Raw genomic sequence first — 20,106 nt, 5'->3', positions numbered from 1 at the left:
TAAAATCCTCTTTTAAAACTTACCACAGAAAGCTCTACCTCTTCTCGTCTTGAGGGAACTCTTGAATTCATAGTCACTTCTCAATGACAGGAGGTTTTTGCTACATTAGTAAATGTAAACGTTTCTACTGATTGATTCTGAGACTGCTGGTGTGGCTATGAGTCTAGGAATATTTGGTCTTTAGGTAAGTAATGTCAGAAAACTAAGTCTTATCCTGCCTCAGACAGAATGACAGAGCCATTAGACACAGATGACTCATACTTCCTACCCAAGCAGCTGGACTGCTATACAGGGAATCCTGATGCTTACTCCCCACTGGGCATCACGGATTCCTCTCACTCACTCCTGCAGCCTCGTGGCTATTAGGTATCATCCTGATGTGGCAGAGTGATCTCTGGATGGGAAACGGGAGGCAAGCTAGTTTCTGGTTCCACTGTTGATAAGTTACTTGATCTGGGAATGGTTTTCTTTTTTTAAAGATTTTATTTATTTATTTGTCAGAGAGAGAGAGAGCACAGGCAGACAGAGTGTCAGAGGGAGAAGCAGGATCCTTGCAGAGCAAGGAGCCCGATGCGGGACTCGATCCCAAGATGCTGGGATCATGACCTGAGCCGAAGGCAGCCGCCCAACCAACCGAGCCACCCAGGCGTCCCTGGGAATGGTTTTCAATTCTGCCTACACATCAGAATCACTTGGTGGACCACAGCCCCATACCTTCTGACTTAATATTTTTTTTTTAAGATTTTATCTATTTATTTGACAGAAAGAGATTACAAGTAGGCAGAGAGGCAGGCAGAGAGAGAGAGGAAGTGAAGCAGGCTCCCTGCTGAACAGAGAGCCTGATGCGGGGCTCAATCCCAGGACCCTGAAATCATGACCTGAACGAGGCAGAGGCTTAACCCAGGTGCCCTGACTTAATATTCTTAATTGAAGACCAGGTGGTAATATTTTAAAAAGCTTTCCAGGTAATTGTAATAGGCAGCCTGGAGTAAGAATCCCCGATCTAGATCAAGTCACTTAACCTTTCTGATCCTCATTTTTCTTACATATAAAATAAGTAGTAATGCTAATTGTCTCTAAAGACCCTTCCAGTGTGGAGATTCTAGGACTTGCATAGCCATGTGTGATTTATAAAGCCTTTTACATATATTTTTTCACAACCTCATGAAGTAAGAAAGTTGACTGTTTATCTATGGATGTAAAACCAGAGTTACAGGAGATTAGGTGGTTTGATTAGCCTCAAGGCCAGTAAAGTGCCAGAACCAGGACTAGAACCTGGTCTTATGGTTCCTTAGTTATTATTATTTTTTTAAAAATATCCACATATAAGTGGACCCCTGCAGTTCAAACCCATGTTGTTCAAGTGTCAACTGTACATAATGTATGATATTTATGTGAAATTCACCTGTAGTGATAAAAATCACATGGATTATGTAGGTCCAGGAGGTGGGGGAAACTAGCTGGGAAAAGATACTAGGGAATTTGGGGCTAGGGATGGAAATATTCTATATCTCATGTGGGTAGTGGTTACCACAATGTGGATAGTGTTTTTTTTCTTAATTCATCAAATTCTACATTTAAAAGAATGCATTTTATGTATACATTATATCTCAATAAAGTTAAAATGTATGTTTAGAGTTTAAAATAAAATAAAATAATTATTTTTAATAATAAATTATTTTTAATAAAAAACATTATTTTCTACATTTACAACAATGACACAAGGGAAGCCACATTCCTTTCATTGGAAACAGGTTGCCCTGAACTCCTAAGAGCACATACAATATTACCTAGCTGTCTTTATGAATTTATACCAAGTCTCATTCTTCTGCAGCAAAAATTGTCTACTTCCACAGGAAAAAAAAAAGCCTTTTTGTGATACAGTTGTGGTATGAAAATAAGAATGGCAATGACAGTTTATTTTGTGAATGCTCAGGACTGGATTTTTTTTTTTTTTTAAGATTTTTTATTTATTTGTCAGAGAGAGAGGGAGAGAGAGCGAGCACAGGCGGACAGAATGGCAGGCAGAGGCAGAGGGAGAAGCAGGCTCCCCGCCAAGCAAGGAGCCCGATGTGGGACTCGATCCCAGGACCCCGGGATCATGACCTGAGCCGAAGGCAGCTGCTTAACCAACTGAGCCACCCAGGCGTCCCTCAGGACTGGATTTTGCAAACGACAAACAGACTGCCTTTTTGGGCAGTGACCGAATGAGCATTAACAGCTCTCTTGTGCAAACATACTTCCCATTCAAATAACTCACTCTCTGAATTTCCACCCTTATAAATTCACTACTCTGGATTTAGTATTAACTTTTCTGTATGGTTACCTGTCACCCTACACACTTTGTAAAACAATTCCTCCTACCCCCATGATTAGGAATATCAAAATACGGAAGGTTGAGGTAGGAGTATAGAAAGTGATGGAAATTACTGGGGCATCTGGGTGGCTCAGTTAGTTATATGTCCGACTCTTGATTTGGGCTCAGATCTTGATCTCAGGATGCCAGAATCAAACCCCTAATCAGGCTTCCTGCTTAGCGGGGAGTCTGCACGTCTCCCTCTCCCTCTGCCCCTCCTCCCACTCGTGCGCTTTCTCGATAAAATCAATCAATCTTTTTTTAAAAAGTGATGAAAATTGGGCGCCTGGGTGGCTCAGTGGGTTAAAGCCTCTGCCTTCGGCTCAGGTCATGATCCCAGAGTCCTGGGATCAAGCCCTGCATCGGGCTCTCTGCTCAGCGGGGAGCCTGCTTCCTCCTCTCTCTCTGCCTGCCTCTCTGCCTACTTGTGATCTCTGTCTGTCAAATAAATAAATAAAATATTTTTTTAAAAAAGTGTTGAAAATTGTTGATCTCGACAGCCAGCCATCCTCATTGGTCAACTAATCATCCCCGGGGTATCTTAACTTACACTTCCTATGAGCCCACCTTCTATTCAGGAGACGTGGATGTATAGGATCACACCACACCACAAAAAAGGAGATGGGTGTTCAGAAACCCTTGGAAATTTAGAGAGAGCCATGTATGTAATAGTTACCACTTAAAAATATTTCATTGTACATACTTGTGATCTTTCTCTGTGTGTCAAATAAATAAATAAAATCTTTAAAAAATTTCATTGTACAGTAAAAGATCTTAAGGGATACATATATACATTTATTTATTCAATTTTCAATAACTATTTTGAAATTGTAACATGTGGTTCAAAATAAAATGGCTTATTTTAAAAAAAGGAGATGGGTGGCCTTTTTTGTTTTTTTGGTTTTTTTATTTTTTTTAGTTTAAATTCAGTTAATTAACATATAATGTATTATTAGTTTCGGGGTAGAGGTCAGGGATTCATCAGTCTTATATAATACCCAGTGCTCATTACATCACGTGCCCTCCTTAATGCCCATCACCCTGTTACCCCATCCCCCCACCCACCTCCCCTCCAGTAACCCTGTTTCCTATGACTAAGAGTCTCTTATGGTTTGTCTCCCTCTCTGATTTTATCTTATTCATTTTTTCCTCTCTTCTCCTATATTCATCAGTTTTGTTTTTTAAATTCTGTATATTAGTGACATCATATGATATTTGTCTTTTTCTGATTGACTTATTTTGCTTAGCAGAATATCTTCTAGTTCCATCCATGTTGTTGCAAATGGCAAGATTTCATTTTTGATGGCTGCATAATATTCCATTGTAGATCTGTATACCACATCTTCTTTATCCGTTCATCTGTCGGTGGACATCTGGGCTCTTTCCATAGTTTGGCTATTGTGGACATTGCTGCTATAAACATTGGGGTGCAGGTGACCTTTGGATTTGTATCTTTGGGGTGAATCCCTAGTAGTGCAGTTGCCGGGTTATAGAGTAGTTCCATTTTTAACTTTTTGAGGAATCTCTATACTGTTTCCAAAATGGCTGCTTTTCATTCCCACCAATAGTGTAAGAGGAATCCCATCTCTCTGCATCCTCACCAACATCTGTCATTTCTTGACTTGTTAATTTTAGCCATTCTGATGAGTGCAAGGTGGTATCTCATTGTGGTTTTGATTTGTATTTCCCTGATACCAAGTGATGTTGAGCACTTTTTCATGTGTCTGTTGGGCATTTGTAAGTCTTCTTTGGAGAAATGTCTGTTCACGTCCTCTTTCCATTTCTTGATTGGATTATTTGTTCTTTGGGTGTTGAGTTTGATAAGTGCTTTATAGATCTTAGATACTAACCCTTTATCTGATAAGACATTTGCAGATATCTTTTCCCATTCCGTCATTGTCTTTTGGTTTTGTCAACTGTTTCCCTTGCTGTGAAAAAGCTTTTTATTTTGATGAAGTCCCAGTAGTTCATTTTTGCCCTTGTTTCCCATGCCTTTCACCATGTTTCTAGGAAGAAGTTGCTAGGGCTGAGGTCAAAGAGGTTGCTCCCTGTGTTTTCCTCTAGGATTTTGATAGATTTCTGTCTCACATTTAGGTCTTTCATCCATTTTGAGTCTATTTTTGCGTGTGGTGTAAGAAAACGGTCAGGTTTCATTCTTCTGCATGTGACTGTCCTATTTTCCCAACACTACTTAATGAAGAGACTGTCTTTTTTCCGTTGGATATTCTTTCCTACTTTATCGAAGATTAGTCGATCATAGAATTGATGGGCCATTTCTGGATTCTCTATTCTGTTCCATGTATCTGTGTGTCTGTTTTTGTGCCAGTAGCATACTGTCTTGATGATTACAGCTTTGTAATACAGCTTGAAGTCCGCAATGACTCCACCACCTTTGGTTTTCTTTTTCAACATTCCTCTAGCTATTCAGGGTCTTTTCTGGTTCCATACAAATTTTAGGACTGTTTGTTCCCACTCTGTGAAAAATGTTGATGGTATTTTCATAAGGATTGCATTTGTCTAGGTAGCATAGACGTTTTTACAATATTTGTTTTTCCATGAGCATGGAACATTTTCCATTTCTTTGTGTCTTTCTCAATTTCTTTCATGAGTGTTTTATGGTTTTGAGAGTATAGATGCATTTCCTCTTTGGTTAGGTTTATTCCTCGGTATCTTATAGCTCTTGGGGCAATTGTAAGTGGGATCAATTCCTTAATTTCTTTTTCTCTCTCATTGTTAGTATATAGAAATGCAACTGATTTGCTGAATTCCTGCATGAGTTCTAGCAATTTGGGGGTGGAGTCTTTTGGGTTTTCCACATAAAATATCATGTCACCTGTGAAGAGTGAGTTTGATTTCTTTGCTGATTAGGATGCCTTTTATTTCTTTTTTGTTGTCTTGATTGCTGAGGCTAGGACTTCTAGTACTATGTTGAACAGCAGTGGTGATACTGGACATCCCTGTCATGTTCCTGACCTAGGAGAAAAGTTCTGTTTTTCCCTGCTGAGAATGATAGTCACTGTGGGCTTCTATGATATCTATCTCTATACCTACACCGTGAAGAGTTTTAATTAAAAAAGGATGCCATACTTTGTCAAATGCTTTTTCTGCATCTGTTGAAAGGATCATGTTCTTGTCCTTTCTTTCATGAATGTAGTATATCACATTGAGATGTGGGTCCTTTTAAAATACAAATACCCAAGAGGGGTGGATCCTGAAAACATAAATAGTACGAAAGGCATACTGCCCTTCTTTTGCCTGGAGCTGCATGGAGTACCCACGGGAAGTGGAGAAGGGGGGACTTTAGGATGGGGATTGGGAGGAGGTAGGTGGTATGAAGATGAACTTTGCTTCCATCATCATTTTCCCAGGATCAGCTTTTTCATGGCAGTTACTACATTTTGATACTACCTTCTCAAATATTTGAGAATTATTTTACTTTTTAGCCAAAATGTGTTTTTGTGTTACAGTGAACCTAAAAGAAAACCGACAGTTTTCTTTTGCTTGTTTGCCTTCCTCCATCCCTCCCCCCCACCTCCTGAGATCAAAAACAATTATCCTTTCCTCTTTCTTCTTCTTGGGGTAGTGCAAATTTATTAAGAACTTGCTTCATGGGGCGCCTGGGTGGCTCAGTGGGTTAAGCTTCTGCCTGGGATCAAGCCCTGCACCAGGCTCTCTGCTCAGCAGGGAGCCTACTTCCCCCACCACCGCTGCCTGCCTCTCTGCCTACTTGTGATTTCTCTCTCTGTCAAATAAATAAATAAAATCTTAAAAAAAAAAAAAAAAGAAGAACTTGCTTCATAAAACTTGAAATGGAATTAAAACAGTCATTTGGTCATCCATGAACAAATTCCCATTAGTACCAACAAATAGTTTTCCTGAAGACATAGATAAAATGGACTGATATTTTCAAATTTTCAAATGGAGCTCTAGCAGGGAAAAAGTTCTTGGACACCTCTTTAATTCTTAAAGGCGGGTTGTATTTTACATTTTTTCTTGATGCATGTTAGAATGTAAGATATAGAGAAACATTTGTTACTGCAATTAATGACAATTGAGATTAAACTTTATTTCTTCAGAGACCTTACCAAATAAAGTTAATTAATAATTTCACTTGGCCAATTAACTCCATTTCCAGGATAGTAGCTAACTGAATCATCCTTCCACCCCAACTCAGACACACACTCATACACACACACACACACACACACGTGCACACACACATGCATTCATGCCATTTCTTCCCTAAGTATGGTATTAGGGAGTCAGCATAAACTGATTTCTGAGGATAATAGACCTTCTGCCTAAGAGCTTCCAGGAGAGAATTAGTGGCCTTAGGATAAAGCCCTTCCTGCAGTTCCACCTTTTAGAAAAGTAAGAATACAACAACCTACAGATAGCCTTACAGAATATACCTTGCTCTAATTCCAGCTTTATTACTGTTCTCATCTGGGGGAAGGTGGCATCCCATCACCCATACCAAAATGGATTTTGAGTGGTGAAGTTGTCAAGATTGCTGGCAGCTATGCAGTCTAAGACCCTAAGAACCTCGCCTACAGCTCTTCCTACATGCCTCTGAGAGAAGGCATATGAGCTAGATTTTCATTCAAGATTTAGTTGAGGAGTCAAAGTTTCAGTTATATGCAAATGTGATGACTGTTTGTTCTTATGCTTTAGCCAACTAGAGCACAGACACTATTATGAAATGGACAGTTTCCAGGAGTGACCTAGTGCCTGTTCATTTTAAGATGTATATATTATTATCCTTGTTGAATAAATCACTCCCACCTTGTGGGAACTAGGTACTTAACTCGGTAGATTTTTCTTAAAGCTGTGTTCATTTGATGTCTCAATTACCCTAGTGGTGTATTTAAGATCTGTACGGACTCATGATCTCTAAGGCTACTAAGGTATAGTTTTACTACTTTATATTACCTAGTATTAACGGAAAAAATATACTTTAAATCTGAAATGTTGGTGAGAATATACTGAACCTGCACATTGATGGGTATAGAAGGTGTTTTGGTTATTGTCAGGGCACAACATGAACAAAACCCATTGTTTCTAATTGTTAGTTGTTTGGAGAGCTGACCAATGGCATTCAGAGGCCTCATCTCTCCTTCCAAGGCAAATGGTGATGGGTTAGCACACTGGGTAGACTGAGAGGTTCCATTTCCATTACAAAGTTCCTTTAGTTATGGGATTGAGCCCAGAGGGGGCCTAAACCTTCCAGATCCCTTTTTCTTCTGTCTGCCCCCATTCTGGTAAATAACGAGCAATTATTGAGCACTCAGAATGTGCTAGACAGTATGCCAAATGCTTTTCATATATTATTTATTCTCATCCTCACAACAACCTAATAAGCTGGAGGTACTTGTTTTACAAATGTACAAATTGAGGTTAAACAATTTAAGATTCTTGCTTAAGAGCTGGAATTTCAGAGGGTTTTCCCCCTGCAACTGTCAGGCACTATGTGAAGTGCCAAGAGTATAAAAATAATTATAACACAGACCTTGTCTTCAAGGAGCTTATGTTAATGGAAACAGACATATTAACACATAATTTCACTTTAGTAGGATAAGTGCCTTGACAAATATGAGCATAGAAGTGATGGGGACCTAGAGGAAGGGACTGATTATTGGAGTTTGGAAGTTCTAAGAAAGCATCCAGGAGGAAGGGAAGTTTGAGTGGACACTGGACAGTTTAACTACAGTGAACCTAGCTTCTGGGTATATTATCAGACTGCCCTAGAACTAGGAGTAGAGAACCCAAAGACGGCAACCAGAGGGCAAGTGTTTGCCAGTCAGCCTCAGCCAGCATGTTTGTGTGTGGGTATTCCTAAGATCTGATATTTGGGGTGATAACAATAGCTAATAAGTTCACAAACAAACCAGGAAAAACCAAAAAATTTGAATGCACAGGCCTGAAATATTATTAATCAGTTACGTGTCTGAGTTCTTGAAAAGTATTATTTTATGGCTTGATTTTATTAGTACATTAATTTTTTAATGTTATAAAGTAGTGATGCTGGATTAACAGTTGTTTAACAAGTGAATGGATGAGAGAATTAATGATAAACAACAGGAGCCAACAAATATTTTCACTAAAGGGCCAAATAATAAAATCTCAGGCTTCATGGGCTTATGGTCTGTTGTGAATATTCAGTCGTGTTATAGCACAAAAGCATCCATTGATATTAAGTAAATGAATGGGTATCTTTGGTCCTAATAAAATTTAAAAAAAAAAGAAAAGGTGGCAGGCCAGATTTGACTGAAGGTAAAACTTGTAAGAGACAGATATATTTGCTTCTTTCGAAATGTAGAGTTTTAAAATTCTGTGCTTAATTATGTGCAGGTGACATATCTGGGGAAGGAGCTTTTAAAGTATGTTTCTGAGGAAGTGCCCATACCTGCAGAGCCAGTCGTGGTGCCTCAACATCAGCCTTGTCTTCCAGGTACGTGCAGACCTACAGCCATTTCTTAGTCATGAGAAAGGCACCCAAAGGTATGGAGACAGCACTGCTTTTTTTGTATAACATGAAAATAACTGTCTCAATGTGAACAATTCAATAGCATTTTGTTGTTGTTGTTATTTAAATTCTAGGTAGTTGACATAGAGTTCAGTATGGTTCAGGAACAGAGTTCAGTGGTTCATCACTTGTGTACAACACCCAGTGCTCATCATAACTTGTAACTTGTGCCCTCCTTAATGCCCATCACCCATCTAGCTAGCGCATCCGCCACCCACTTCCCTCCAGCAACCATCAGTTTGTTCTCTATAGTTAAGAGTCTCTCATGATTTGTTTCTCTCACTCTTTCTCCTCCTCCTGAATGTTCGTGTTGTTTCTAAAATTCCACATATGAGTGAAATCTTTTCTCACTGACTTGTTTTGCTTAACATAATATTTAGTACATTCACAATGTTGTGCAACCACCACCTTTGAGTAGTTCTAAAACAACTTCCATTATCCAAATAGAAACTCCACATGCATTCAACAATCCCCCTTTCTGTATGCCTCCCAATCTACTTTCTGTCTTTATGAATTTGCCTGTTCTGAATGTATCATATAAGTGGAATCATATAACTTCCTGTGTCTGGCATCTTTCACTTAGCATAATGCTTTCAAGGGTCCTGCCTGGATGGATGTTCAGTTTCTACTTTTTGGCTGTTGGGTATAGTGCTGCCGTGAGCACACGTATACATGTATTTGTACCTATTTTTAGTTCTTTTGGATAGATACGTAGGAGTGGAGTTGCTATATCATATAGTATTATATGTTGAACTTTTTGAGGAACATCCAAAATGTTTTCCACAGCAACTGAATCATTTTACATCGTATCAACAATATACAAGGGCTCCAATTTCCCCATATCCTCACCAACACTTGGCATTTTCTGTTTGTTTACAACACTGCATTTTTAACCACAGTTGATTGTAGAATTTTTTTTTTAAGATTTTATTTATTTATTTGAGAGAGAGACAGTGAGAGAGAGCATGAGCAAGGAGAAGGTCAGAGGGAGAAGCAGACTCCCCATGGAGCCGCGAGCCCAATGTGGGACTCGATCCTGGAACCCCGGGATCATGACCCGAGCCGAAGACAGTCGTCCAACCAACTGAGCCACCCAGGCGTCCCTGATTGTAGAATTTTTTAAATGACACCTTTTCTCACAGTTCCTTTCTCTGAACCTATGCTTATTTTGGGTAGATTTTTTAAAGTATCATACAGAAAGGAAAAATGGCATTTTTTCCCCTCCTGCAGGCATGATTTGGTAAGTTTTCTAAAAGCAAGTACTAAAATAAATCTTTGCTTATTAGTGTAAACTAATGTGCTTTATCTGATGGAATAGACTTTAACCCGAGAAAACTGAAGAGAATGTAGTCTTCACCAATAGCAGCGGCTTTTGAAACGATCTGGAGAGAGGCAGCACACATTTCTGTAAAACAGACATAACTAAGGTTGTGTTACCCTTCTCTGCTGCAGCACCCCCTCTTTTTCCACTAGTGTCCCTGCCTCAGACCAGCTGGGGACAGTATAGTCAGAAAGGAGATACAATACAGGAGACGATAGTTCTGTGGTAACAAGAGTCAAGAACCAAACAGGGATTACTATCACTAAGCCCCTAACCAGGGGCTCCCCAGGGCCATTCCTTCCTAACAAACCTTAATAATTCACTATTTCCCTCTCTAATTTTATACCTGATCCACTGTAACCTCTTAGGGTCCTTCTTTGTTCTCAAAAACTGGCTCCAGAATAGGATGCATTTTCCCCAGTAGTCTGAAGATAGCCTCAAAAGTGCTTTTCATCACTTTGGGAAAACCAGTCAGGTAAAACAGAAATTATGAAGAAGTTAAAGGGTTTAAATTGGACAGAGTTCTTGTAGTAATTTCTGGTCTTTGGTTCCTAACTCTCACTGCAGCTCTACCTAATCAAAACTTGGCGTGGGGCCCAGGAACCTGAACTTTTTAAAATGATTCTTATGCAGCATGACTATAGACTCTGAATGACTAGTAAGTAGTATCTGATTTCTTACGCAGATTATAATTTGAAAACTCTTATATTCAGCCCTTCAGCTCGATCCCACACCACACCCACTCTCATGCTTGCATGCATTGCCTGCCTCCCTCCCTCAACCTCTCGCTCGCTCTCTCTGTCTATCACACACACACACACACACACAGGAAAGCTAAGCAAAACCTTCATCCTCCTAGTTTCTAACCCCAAGAGTCAGAACAGAAATATAGGATCTTCCTTGTATCACAAAGGTTATCTCCTCAGATTTTCCAGTTCTGAGCAGGCATTTTCAACCCTAGCCATGCTTCTCCTTCCTCAAGAGGGCTCACAGTGCCCCTGCTAAGTGAGCATGAAATAAAAAAATGGGTTCTGAATGGCTGCTTCTGTTTCCTGCAATATAAACAAGTCTCTTATTACTAATTTCTTTCAGAAATACTGTATTTTCTTTCCTTTAGCTATATCAGAAAATGTTAATGAACTCTATGGAGGGCCCATAGGCCAGCCAGTTTCTTGTTGCCTTAATCTGGGCCTAAGAATCTGCGAGTCTCTATTGGCATTACTTTTCTCTTTTTCTTTTTTTTTTAAGATTTTATTTGTTTATTTTATTAGAGAGGGAGCATGAGCAGGGAGAGGGGGAGAGGGAGAGAATCTCAGGCAGAATTCCCGCTGAGCACAGAGATCCATCTCAGGACCATGAGATCATGACCTGAATCAAAACCAAGAGCTGGACGCTTAACCTACTGAGTCACTCAGGGGCCCTCTACCTGCTGGCATTCTGTAGGCTGCTGTTGGCGTTTTACTTGAACCTCTTTGACTTAAGGTTCTTTTGTATGTGGTTTTGTAGTACCTGACAGAAATCCAAAGACCCGGCAAGTTAGAAAAATGTAAACTCTTTAACAAGCAAACTATCCAAGAGAGAATCTTTTTCCCTCTTTTGCATATCAAAACGTGGTCATGGAAATCATGGAACTGACACTCTAGATTGCACAGAGTTTAAAGGATAAACAAGGCCATATGGATTTCATCAGCCCACTTCAGATCATGAACATAATCTGTTATTTTACACTTTTTTAAGATTTTATTTATCTACGTGACAGAGAGAGAGACAGTACAAGCTGGGGGAGTAGCAAGGAGAAGGCAGAGGCAGAGGAAGAGGGAGAAGCAGGCTTCCCGCTGAGCAAGGACCCTGATATGGGGCTCAATCCCAGGACCCTGACTGAGATCATGACTGGAGCCAAAGGCAGATGCTTAACTGACTGAGCCACGCAGGCACCCCTCTCTTACACTTTTTAATGATCACTCCAAAATACTGTTTTTGGCGAATACAGGAATGAGGAGGAGCTATTTACAGTTTCCAAAGCTAGAGTAACGATGCTTCCCAGCTAAACCACCGCAGTCCTCAATCCAGCCAAATTATTAGTAACACTCCCCTTCATTTTCAGATGTGCCTTGTTTAGATGACCCAGTACAGGAACCAAGCAAATAGATATTGGAAAAAATGAAATTTGGACATGGTAAAAAGAGAGAGCAACTCTTCAATTTCATTTACTTTTTTAAAAAGTTTTTAAATTCCAGTTAGTTAACATACAGTGTAATACTAGTTTCAGGTATCGAATTCAGTGATTGATCATTTCTGTACATCACTCTGTGTTTATCATGACAAGTGCACTCCTTCATCCCCATCACCTATTTAACCCATCCCCTACCCCTCTCCTCTCTGGTAAACATCAGTTTGTTCTCTGTAAGAACTATATAGATAGTTCTTACATACTGTTGTCTAAATAGGCAAATCTTATGCATATCACTTTATATTATAAATAATTGCTGGTTACCTAATGTTCACCGCCTGACAGAGAAGGTCTTTGAGTTTAAAGTGACTTTTCTAAACTCTTAGTCCCTATTATATTCCCCCAAAGACTGGCAAAATAGCTTCCCAGTAAACATTTATTAAATAATGTTTATTCATTGCATAAATGATGAATGGATGGAAGCATGAATACGATCCTAAGGAGAGCTAATTTAAAACTGGATTTACGGGGCGCCTGGGTGGCTCAGTGGGTTAAAGCCTCTGCCTTCGGCTCAGGTCGTGATCCCAGGGTCCTGGGGTCGAGCCCCACATTGGGCTCTCTGCTCCGTGGGGAGCCTGCTTCCTCCTCTCTCTCTCTCTGCCTGCCTCTCTGCCTACTTGTGATCTCTATCTGTCAAATAAATAAATAAATAAATAAATTAAATTAAATAAAACTGGATTTACATGTGATTGACTGTCCTCATAAGTAGACATGCCTAGATCTCACAGGCTATAATGAATGGAGTTTGTTGTGAAGAATTCAACAAATAGTAAATGGGATTTTGGTTAGTTAATATTATCTCCTTTATTTGATCTTTCTGCTTCTGACTGTGAGATATAAGAGTTATGGCCCTTCACATTTTCTGAACCAATTATTTTTAAAACAGCTATATCCCTCTATCTCCCCACACTTCCTCCTCCCCCTCTTTATGAGAAATCATTAATCTGTTTAGCTTTCGTAACCATTTCCTAAACTTTGATCAAATGGTATCAACACTTCACAGGACAAATAGCAAACTCAATATACAGTTGATTTCTACATACCATTTTGGAATTCTAGTATCAAGAAAATCCTGAGTCATGAAGATAAGTGATAAAAGTTTTTAATCTTGCCATTTTCAAGACTTTCCTCAATGAATCAGAGATGATGGAAGAACTTTATTCCTAGTCCTGCACAGAAACTAGTTAAACTGATAACCCAGATTAGTGTGTTGGTGGACTCTACAATATGGTATATTAATACATTTGAAGGCATATATTATTTCTAACTAAAGATTTTAAAAATACAAACACCAGCCTTTAAAAAATGAAATTCTGGGGGCGCCTGGGTGGCTCAGTGGGTTAATCCTCTGCCTTCGGCTCAGGTCATGATCTCGGAGTCCTGGGATCGAGCCCCGCATCGGGCTCTCTGCTCAGCAGGGAGCCTGCCTCCACTTCTCTCTCTGCCTGCCTCTCTGCCTACTTGTGATCTCTCTGTCAAATAAATAAATAAAATCTTTAAAAAAAAATGAAATTCTGTTGATGAAATCCTGAAGTACCTCTCCCTAAAGTCCTTAGAACCTGTAAAATAGAGTGAATCTATGGTGCATTTTCCCTTGAAATTTCACAAGTTCCTCTCAAGCCTCTCTTCTCTCTGCCTACCTGGCTGTAGTTTCTCTTCTGTGTTTTTGAGGGAATCTTCATTGATATTTCAGAATAAACTGGAGGGGAAAAAATGAACATTCCCAAACTTCTACATAATCTGTGATCACTGTGTACAGACATACCAACCTTTTCCACAGTTGTTTAAAAAGAATCTGTTAAGGTAGATGACATTTCATTATTTACCTGAAAAGTCAGTTTTATATATATCTATGTCACCTGTCACCACAGTATTAGGACAGTCAAAGCACATTATGCCAAATGTATTCATCTAAGAAAAAAAAAATTATCTCCTGAAATCTTTATTTTCCCAAGCCATCATTTACTGCATATTAATTTACTGCATAATTAATTAATGTCAGTTTCTTTTGAGGGGACCTAACATTATTTCTTCATTTGAAAATAGAACAAGCTTGGGGCGCCTGGGTGGCTCAGTGGGTTAAGCCGCTGCCTTCGGCTCAGGTCATGATCTCGGAGTCCTGGGATCGAGCCCCGCATCGGGCTCTCTGCTCTCTCAGGGAGCCTGCTTCCTTCTCTCTCTCTGCCTGCCTCTCTGCCTGCTTGTGATCTCTCTGTCAAATTAAAAAAAAAAGAAAAAAGAAAATAGAACAAGCTTTTTCAGAAAAAATAGACTCTTTTTTGTTTCTAATAAAAGCTGTCCTTGACCTACCAATAATATGTTAGAGGAAGAGTTTTCTTCATTTCGGTGAAGTTTTCTTCATTTCGGTGCTGTTACTGTGCGTCATTGCTGGTAGAAGTATGTGTAATCGAGCACACACACTCACAGGTGCTTCTGTTTTATGTGGTTACGAATTTCTTCAAACTTAAACACGTGAGGAAGATGAGTGCCTGATAACAGAGCAGAAGGTGTTTATTTCAGCTCCTGTTTACGATTTGTGTTGTTTTTCATTCCTTTTTTTTTAATTTTTAAAAAATATTGTATTTATTTATTTGACAGAGATCACAAGTAGGTGAGATCCAGGCAGAGAGAGAGGGGAAGCAGGCTCCCTGCTGAGCAGAGAGCCTGATACAGAGCTTGATCCCAGGACCCCGAGACCATGACCTGAGCCGAAGGCAGAGACTTAACCCACTGAGCCACCCAGGCTCCCTGTTTTTCATTACTTTAATCATAATTATTTTTCATCATAGTATCATGATTAACTTTGACCTAATTCATAAAATGGACAATACATCTACTGATAGAGGAAAAAAGAGAAGAAAACTAATTTTCTGTTGAACACCTGCCATGTGCCAGGCCCCCTGCCAGATCACTGTGTATACATTAAGCCATCGAGGAGCTTCTAACTAGTAAAACTCCAGAGTTCATGTCTGTGCAACAAAGGCAGAAAAAACATGAACACTTTACATATAAAAATTTTTTTAAGATTTTTTTTTTAAAGATTTTATTTATTTATTTGACAGACAGAGATCACAAGTGGGCAGAGAGGCAGGCAGAGAGAGGGAGGGGGAAGCAGGCTCCCTGCTGTGCAGAGAGCCTGATGCGGGGCTCGATCCCAGGACCCTGGGATCATGACCTGAGCCGAAGGCAGCAGCTTAACCCACTGAGCCACCCAGGCGCCCCTTAAGATTTTTTTATTCATGAGTGGCAAAGGGAAAAGCAGGCTCCTCACTGAGCAGGGAGCTTGATGTGGGGCTCGATCCCAGTACCCTGAGATTGTGACCTGAGCCAAAGGCAGATACTGACCGAGTATTTGGATGACTGAGCCATTCAGGTGTCCAGTCTCATTCCATTTTCTATGTCCAAGATAAAACTGTAAATCAGCATCAGCTTATTTTGAGAAAAAGGCTGTTTGTAGTCTAAAACACCATGGCAGGAAAAGGATGACTGAGGCTTCTGAAGGTAGTTGTACAAATTCCTCTGTGCCTCAATTTCCAATAAACCAAGAAGAAAATAGTTGTGAAGATTAGATGGGAAGTTGCTGTGAAATGACTGGCTAATGGTTAACATATAGCAAACATTCAATAAATATAAGCTGCTATTATTATTATTTCTTACTGAAAATAGTATTAGGCTGGAAGATGGATAATCAGTTTTCTAGGACATACAAACTTGTGTGATCTCAAGCAAGCCCAGTACAACTAGGAAAATAGCCATATTTTCCTAGAGTGTGGTTCCGCTTGCTGCTCCTCATCCCCAACAAGCACTACACAGATAAAGAACCATTCTGCTCATGAAAGAAGTAGGGAGAAAGCCATCCTTCTCAAATAATATAACCAAATGTTAGATATTCTGCATAAGTCTCCTTGAAGTGAACTGGGAGATTCATCACTAGGCAAAAGAATAGGCTCATGCAACTATTCATGTTATCTAGTTGCCTGAATTAGCACTTCAAAATGACAAGCTAACTAGTTAGGTTAAAAATAATTTTAGCTTTCACTTTTCTTTTTCCTCTAGTTTTTTAAAAAATTTCCCTTAATAGATCAAAAGCAAAAATAATCAGGTTCATTATATTAACTGATATTTCACTTCTGAAATATCACTAACCTATGAATTCTTTTCATTCAACCCATTTTACCTCTCTGGCTCTGTTTCATCATCTGTAAAACAGATCCAAGACCAAGATGATATATAAATTCACTTCTAACACCAAAGTTTTGCTTGTTTTCTCTCTGACAAATAAAAAAATTAAGTCTAGGGTGCCTGGGTGGCTCAGTGGGTTAAGCCTCTACCTTCGGCTCAGGTCATGATTTCAGGGTCCTGGGATTAAGGCCCGCATGGGGCTCTTTGCTCAGCGGGGAACCTGCTTCCCTTCTCTCTCTGCCTGCCTCTCTGCCTACTTGTGATCTCTTGCTCTGTCAAATAAATAAAATCCTTTTTTAAAAAATTAAGTCTATTAAAAAAAGAAAAGAAAAATGGAGTAAATTATGACCGGTCCAAAATCTCTGTGTGCTCATAGACTTGACTAGGGTCTAGGATTTGTAATAAGTAAATTTAAATATTATTTTATAAAGACAGTTTTTAATTTGTTGGCACTTCTTTAAACAGGAACTTCCAGAGAGTCAATGCAAAGCATTCCACATTATCTACAAATAAATGAAGTACTATTAATCAGCGATCAAGAATTTCTCCCATGCCATATAATGGATCAGCATTGGAAGTTCTATGTGGAATGTGAAGAGCTAACATTCTAAAGCCTTGTTTTCGTAATAACTTATTAGACATTTGTTCATTAACCCACATTCATATTTTATGGGCTGGAGGGCCTATTTTAACATATCCTTCATGAGTTGCTACTTAAAATGTGTGTTTACCATTGTAAGAAAAGATATAACTTGAACTATTATAGTACGATTAATACCTTTTTGCTATTGAAATAAAGGCATTTTTGAATTAAACCATATTGATTCTCTGGCTTTGATTTTACGAACATAAATGTAAATCTAATCTTTCAATCAACACCTCTACCTTTGTATAAATAACAGTTGTTCCTTAAGGGAAGTAAGGATAAAAAAAGAGTGATAATTGGTCCGTAAAAGGCCCAAATAAAGTGAATCTATTTAAAATAAGAATTTGATGTCCAAATAACCAAAATGTAAAATTATAAAAAAAGTTTATTTTAAATTCCATAAAATTTAGCATAAACCTGTAACTGTGATAGGTCATAGAACAAAAATGAATCAAATGTTGATTTGGGGGCTGATTATTTTAAATAGGATACTTCACCTTTGACTTTTGGTACATTATCATCACGAAGATTCTCTTTTTTTTTTTTTTTTAAGAAAGATATTTTTTGTAAAAGAAACTTGGTAAGTTTTCTTAAGGGTCTGTTTTCCTCCTTTGGTTGCCATCTTATTCTTCACTTGTTACCATCTCAGGCACCCAGAGAAGCTGTGTAACTTCATGGCTTGAGTCCATCCTTTCTTTCTCATTTTGGTAGAGAAGTTAAGCTGCGATAAAAGTAACTCTCACAAGTGCTAGACTTTGGGATAAGATATATTGTTGTTAATTTTTTATTTTTTCAGTGTTCCAAGATACTTTATATACCACACCCAGTGCTCCATGCAATATGTGCCCTACTTAATATTCACCACTAGGCTCACCCAATCCCCCTCCCTCTCCCCCCTAAAACCCTCTGTTTCTCAAAGTCCCCAGTCTCTCATGGTTTATCTTACTCTCCGATTTCCCCAATTCACTTTTCCCTTCTTTCTCCTAATGTCCTCCATGTTATTCCTTATGTTCCACAAGTAAGTGAAACCATATGATAATTGACTTTGCTGCACTTACTTCACTCAGCATAATCTCCTGGCACAAAAACAGACACAAAGACCAATGGAACAGAGTAGAGAGCCCAGATATGGACCCTCAACTCTATGGTCAGCTAATCTTGGACAAAGCAGGAAGGAATATCCAGTGAAAAAAAGACAGTCTCTTCAATAAATGGTGCTGGTAAAATTGGACAACTACATACAGAAGAATGAAACTCAACCATTTGCTTACACCATACACAAAGATAAACTCTCAATGGGTGAAAGACCTCAACGTGATATAGGAATCCATTAAAATCCTAGAGGAGAACATAGGCAGTAAGCTCTTCGACACTGGCCACAGCAACTTCTTTCAAGACACATCTCCAAAGGCAAAGGAAACAAAAGCGAAAATGAACTTTTGGGACTTCAAGATAAAAAGCTTCTGCACAGCGAAGGAAGCAGTCAACAAAACAAAGAGGCAACCTACAGAATGGGAGAAGATATTTGCAAGTGACGCTACAGACAAAGGGCTGATATCTAAGATCTATAAAGAATTCCTCAAACTCAACAGCCAAAAACAGATAAGTCAAAAAATGGGCAGAAGAGGGCACCTGGGTGGCTCAGTGGGTTAAAGCCTCTGCCTTCGGCTCAGGTCATGATCCCAGGGTCCTGGGATTGAGCCCCGTGTCGGGCTCTCTGCTTGGCAGGGAGCCTGCTTCCTCCTCTCTCTCTGCTTGCCTCTCTGCCTACTTGTGATTTCTCTCTGTCAAATAAATAAATAAAATCTTAAAAAAAAAAAATGGGCAGAAGACATGAACAGACACTTCTCCAAAGAAGACATACAAATGGCTAGCAGACACATGAAAAAATGTTCATCATCATTAGCCATCAGAAAAATTCAAATCAAAACCACATTGAGATACCACCTTACACCAGTTAGAATGGCAAAGATTAACAAGACAGTAAACAACAAATGTTGGACAGGATGTGGAGAAAGGGGAACCCTCTTACACTGTTAGTGGGAATGCAAGTTGGTGCAGCCACTTTGGAAAACTGTAGAGATTTCTCACAAAATTAAAAATAGAGATACCCTATGACCCTGCAATTGCAGTACTGGGTATTTACCCCCAAAGATACAAATGTAGTGAAAAGAAGGGCCATCTGTACCCCAATGTTCATAGCAGCAATGGCCACAATCACCAAACTGTGGAAAGAGCCAAGATGCCCTTCAACAGAAGAATGGATAAAGATGTGGTCCATATATACAATGGAATATTACTCAGCCATCAGAAAGGATGAATACCCATTTTTGTATTTTTTTATATTAAATATACAGAATCTGAAGTATCTTTGGAATATATAGGGAACTGGTTAACAGTTACCTGCGGGTAGAAAAATCATGGGGCTAAACAGCTGAGAGGAAAGGGGGACTTTTAACTACATGTGCTCTTTGGCAAATTTTGAAGTTGATTATATGTGTGTGTTCTTACTGTTAAAAGTTTCAATTATCTTAAAAGAAAACACCTGGAAAGATTTCATATTACTAAAAGTGTAAAGATGTCAGATCATTTTTTATTCTTGTGAGAGTCCACTGAAAATGTTTAGGTTAGAATGCCCCTACAAGTTGTAATATTTGAGAACTGACAAGTTTATTATGCCATCATTTTCTTAGACTCCCCTATTTTTCTAATTCTTGAATAATGTACATGAGGTGGTCTATTTGGCTTTTATTACTTAAGGAGATATTTAAACCATGACTCCTTAGTAAATATATGTACTAGCATGGGAAGTCGTGTATATAAATGAAAAAAATGCACATTGTTA

The 20,106-nt window shown here is 39.0% G+C and overlaps 1 protein-coding gene across 2 annotated transcripts in view; it reads left to right on the top strand.

Annotated features, from left to right (window-relative positions):
- ANKRD31 (ankyrin repeat domain 31) overlaps positions 1-17,408 on the top strand; it is a 155,205-nt gene extending 137,797 nt beyond the window's left edge. For both annotated transcript variants that reach the window (XM_047730792.1, XM_047730791.1), the window contains exons 24-25: positions 8,708-8,807; positions 17,081-17,408. In XM_047730792.1, coding sequence (XP_047586748.1) covers positions 8,708-8,807; positions 17,081-17,226 — 246 coding nt within the window. In that variant the 3' untranslated portion in view covers positions 17,227-17,408. The remainder of the gene's footprint in view (positions 1-8,707; positions 8,808-17,080) is intronic.
- The last annotated feature ends 2,698 nt before the right edge of the window (positions 17,409-20,106 follow it).

Source organism: Lutra lutra, chromosome 5 (genome assembly GCF_902655055.1).
Source record: "Lutra lutra chromosome 5, mLutLut1.2, whole genome shotgun sequence".
In the NCBI taxonomy this organism is placed as follows: Eukaryota; Metazoa; Chordata; class Mammalia; order Carnivora; family Mustelidae; genus Lutra; species Lutra lutra.
Note: the sequence above shows the minus strand (reverse complement) of the source record. Positions and strands in the feature narration are given on the sequence as shown.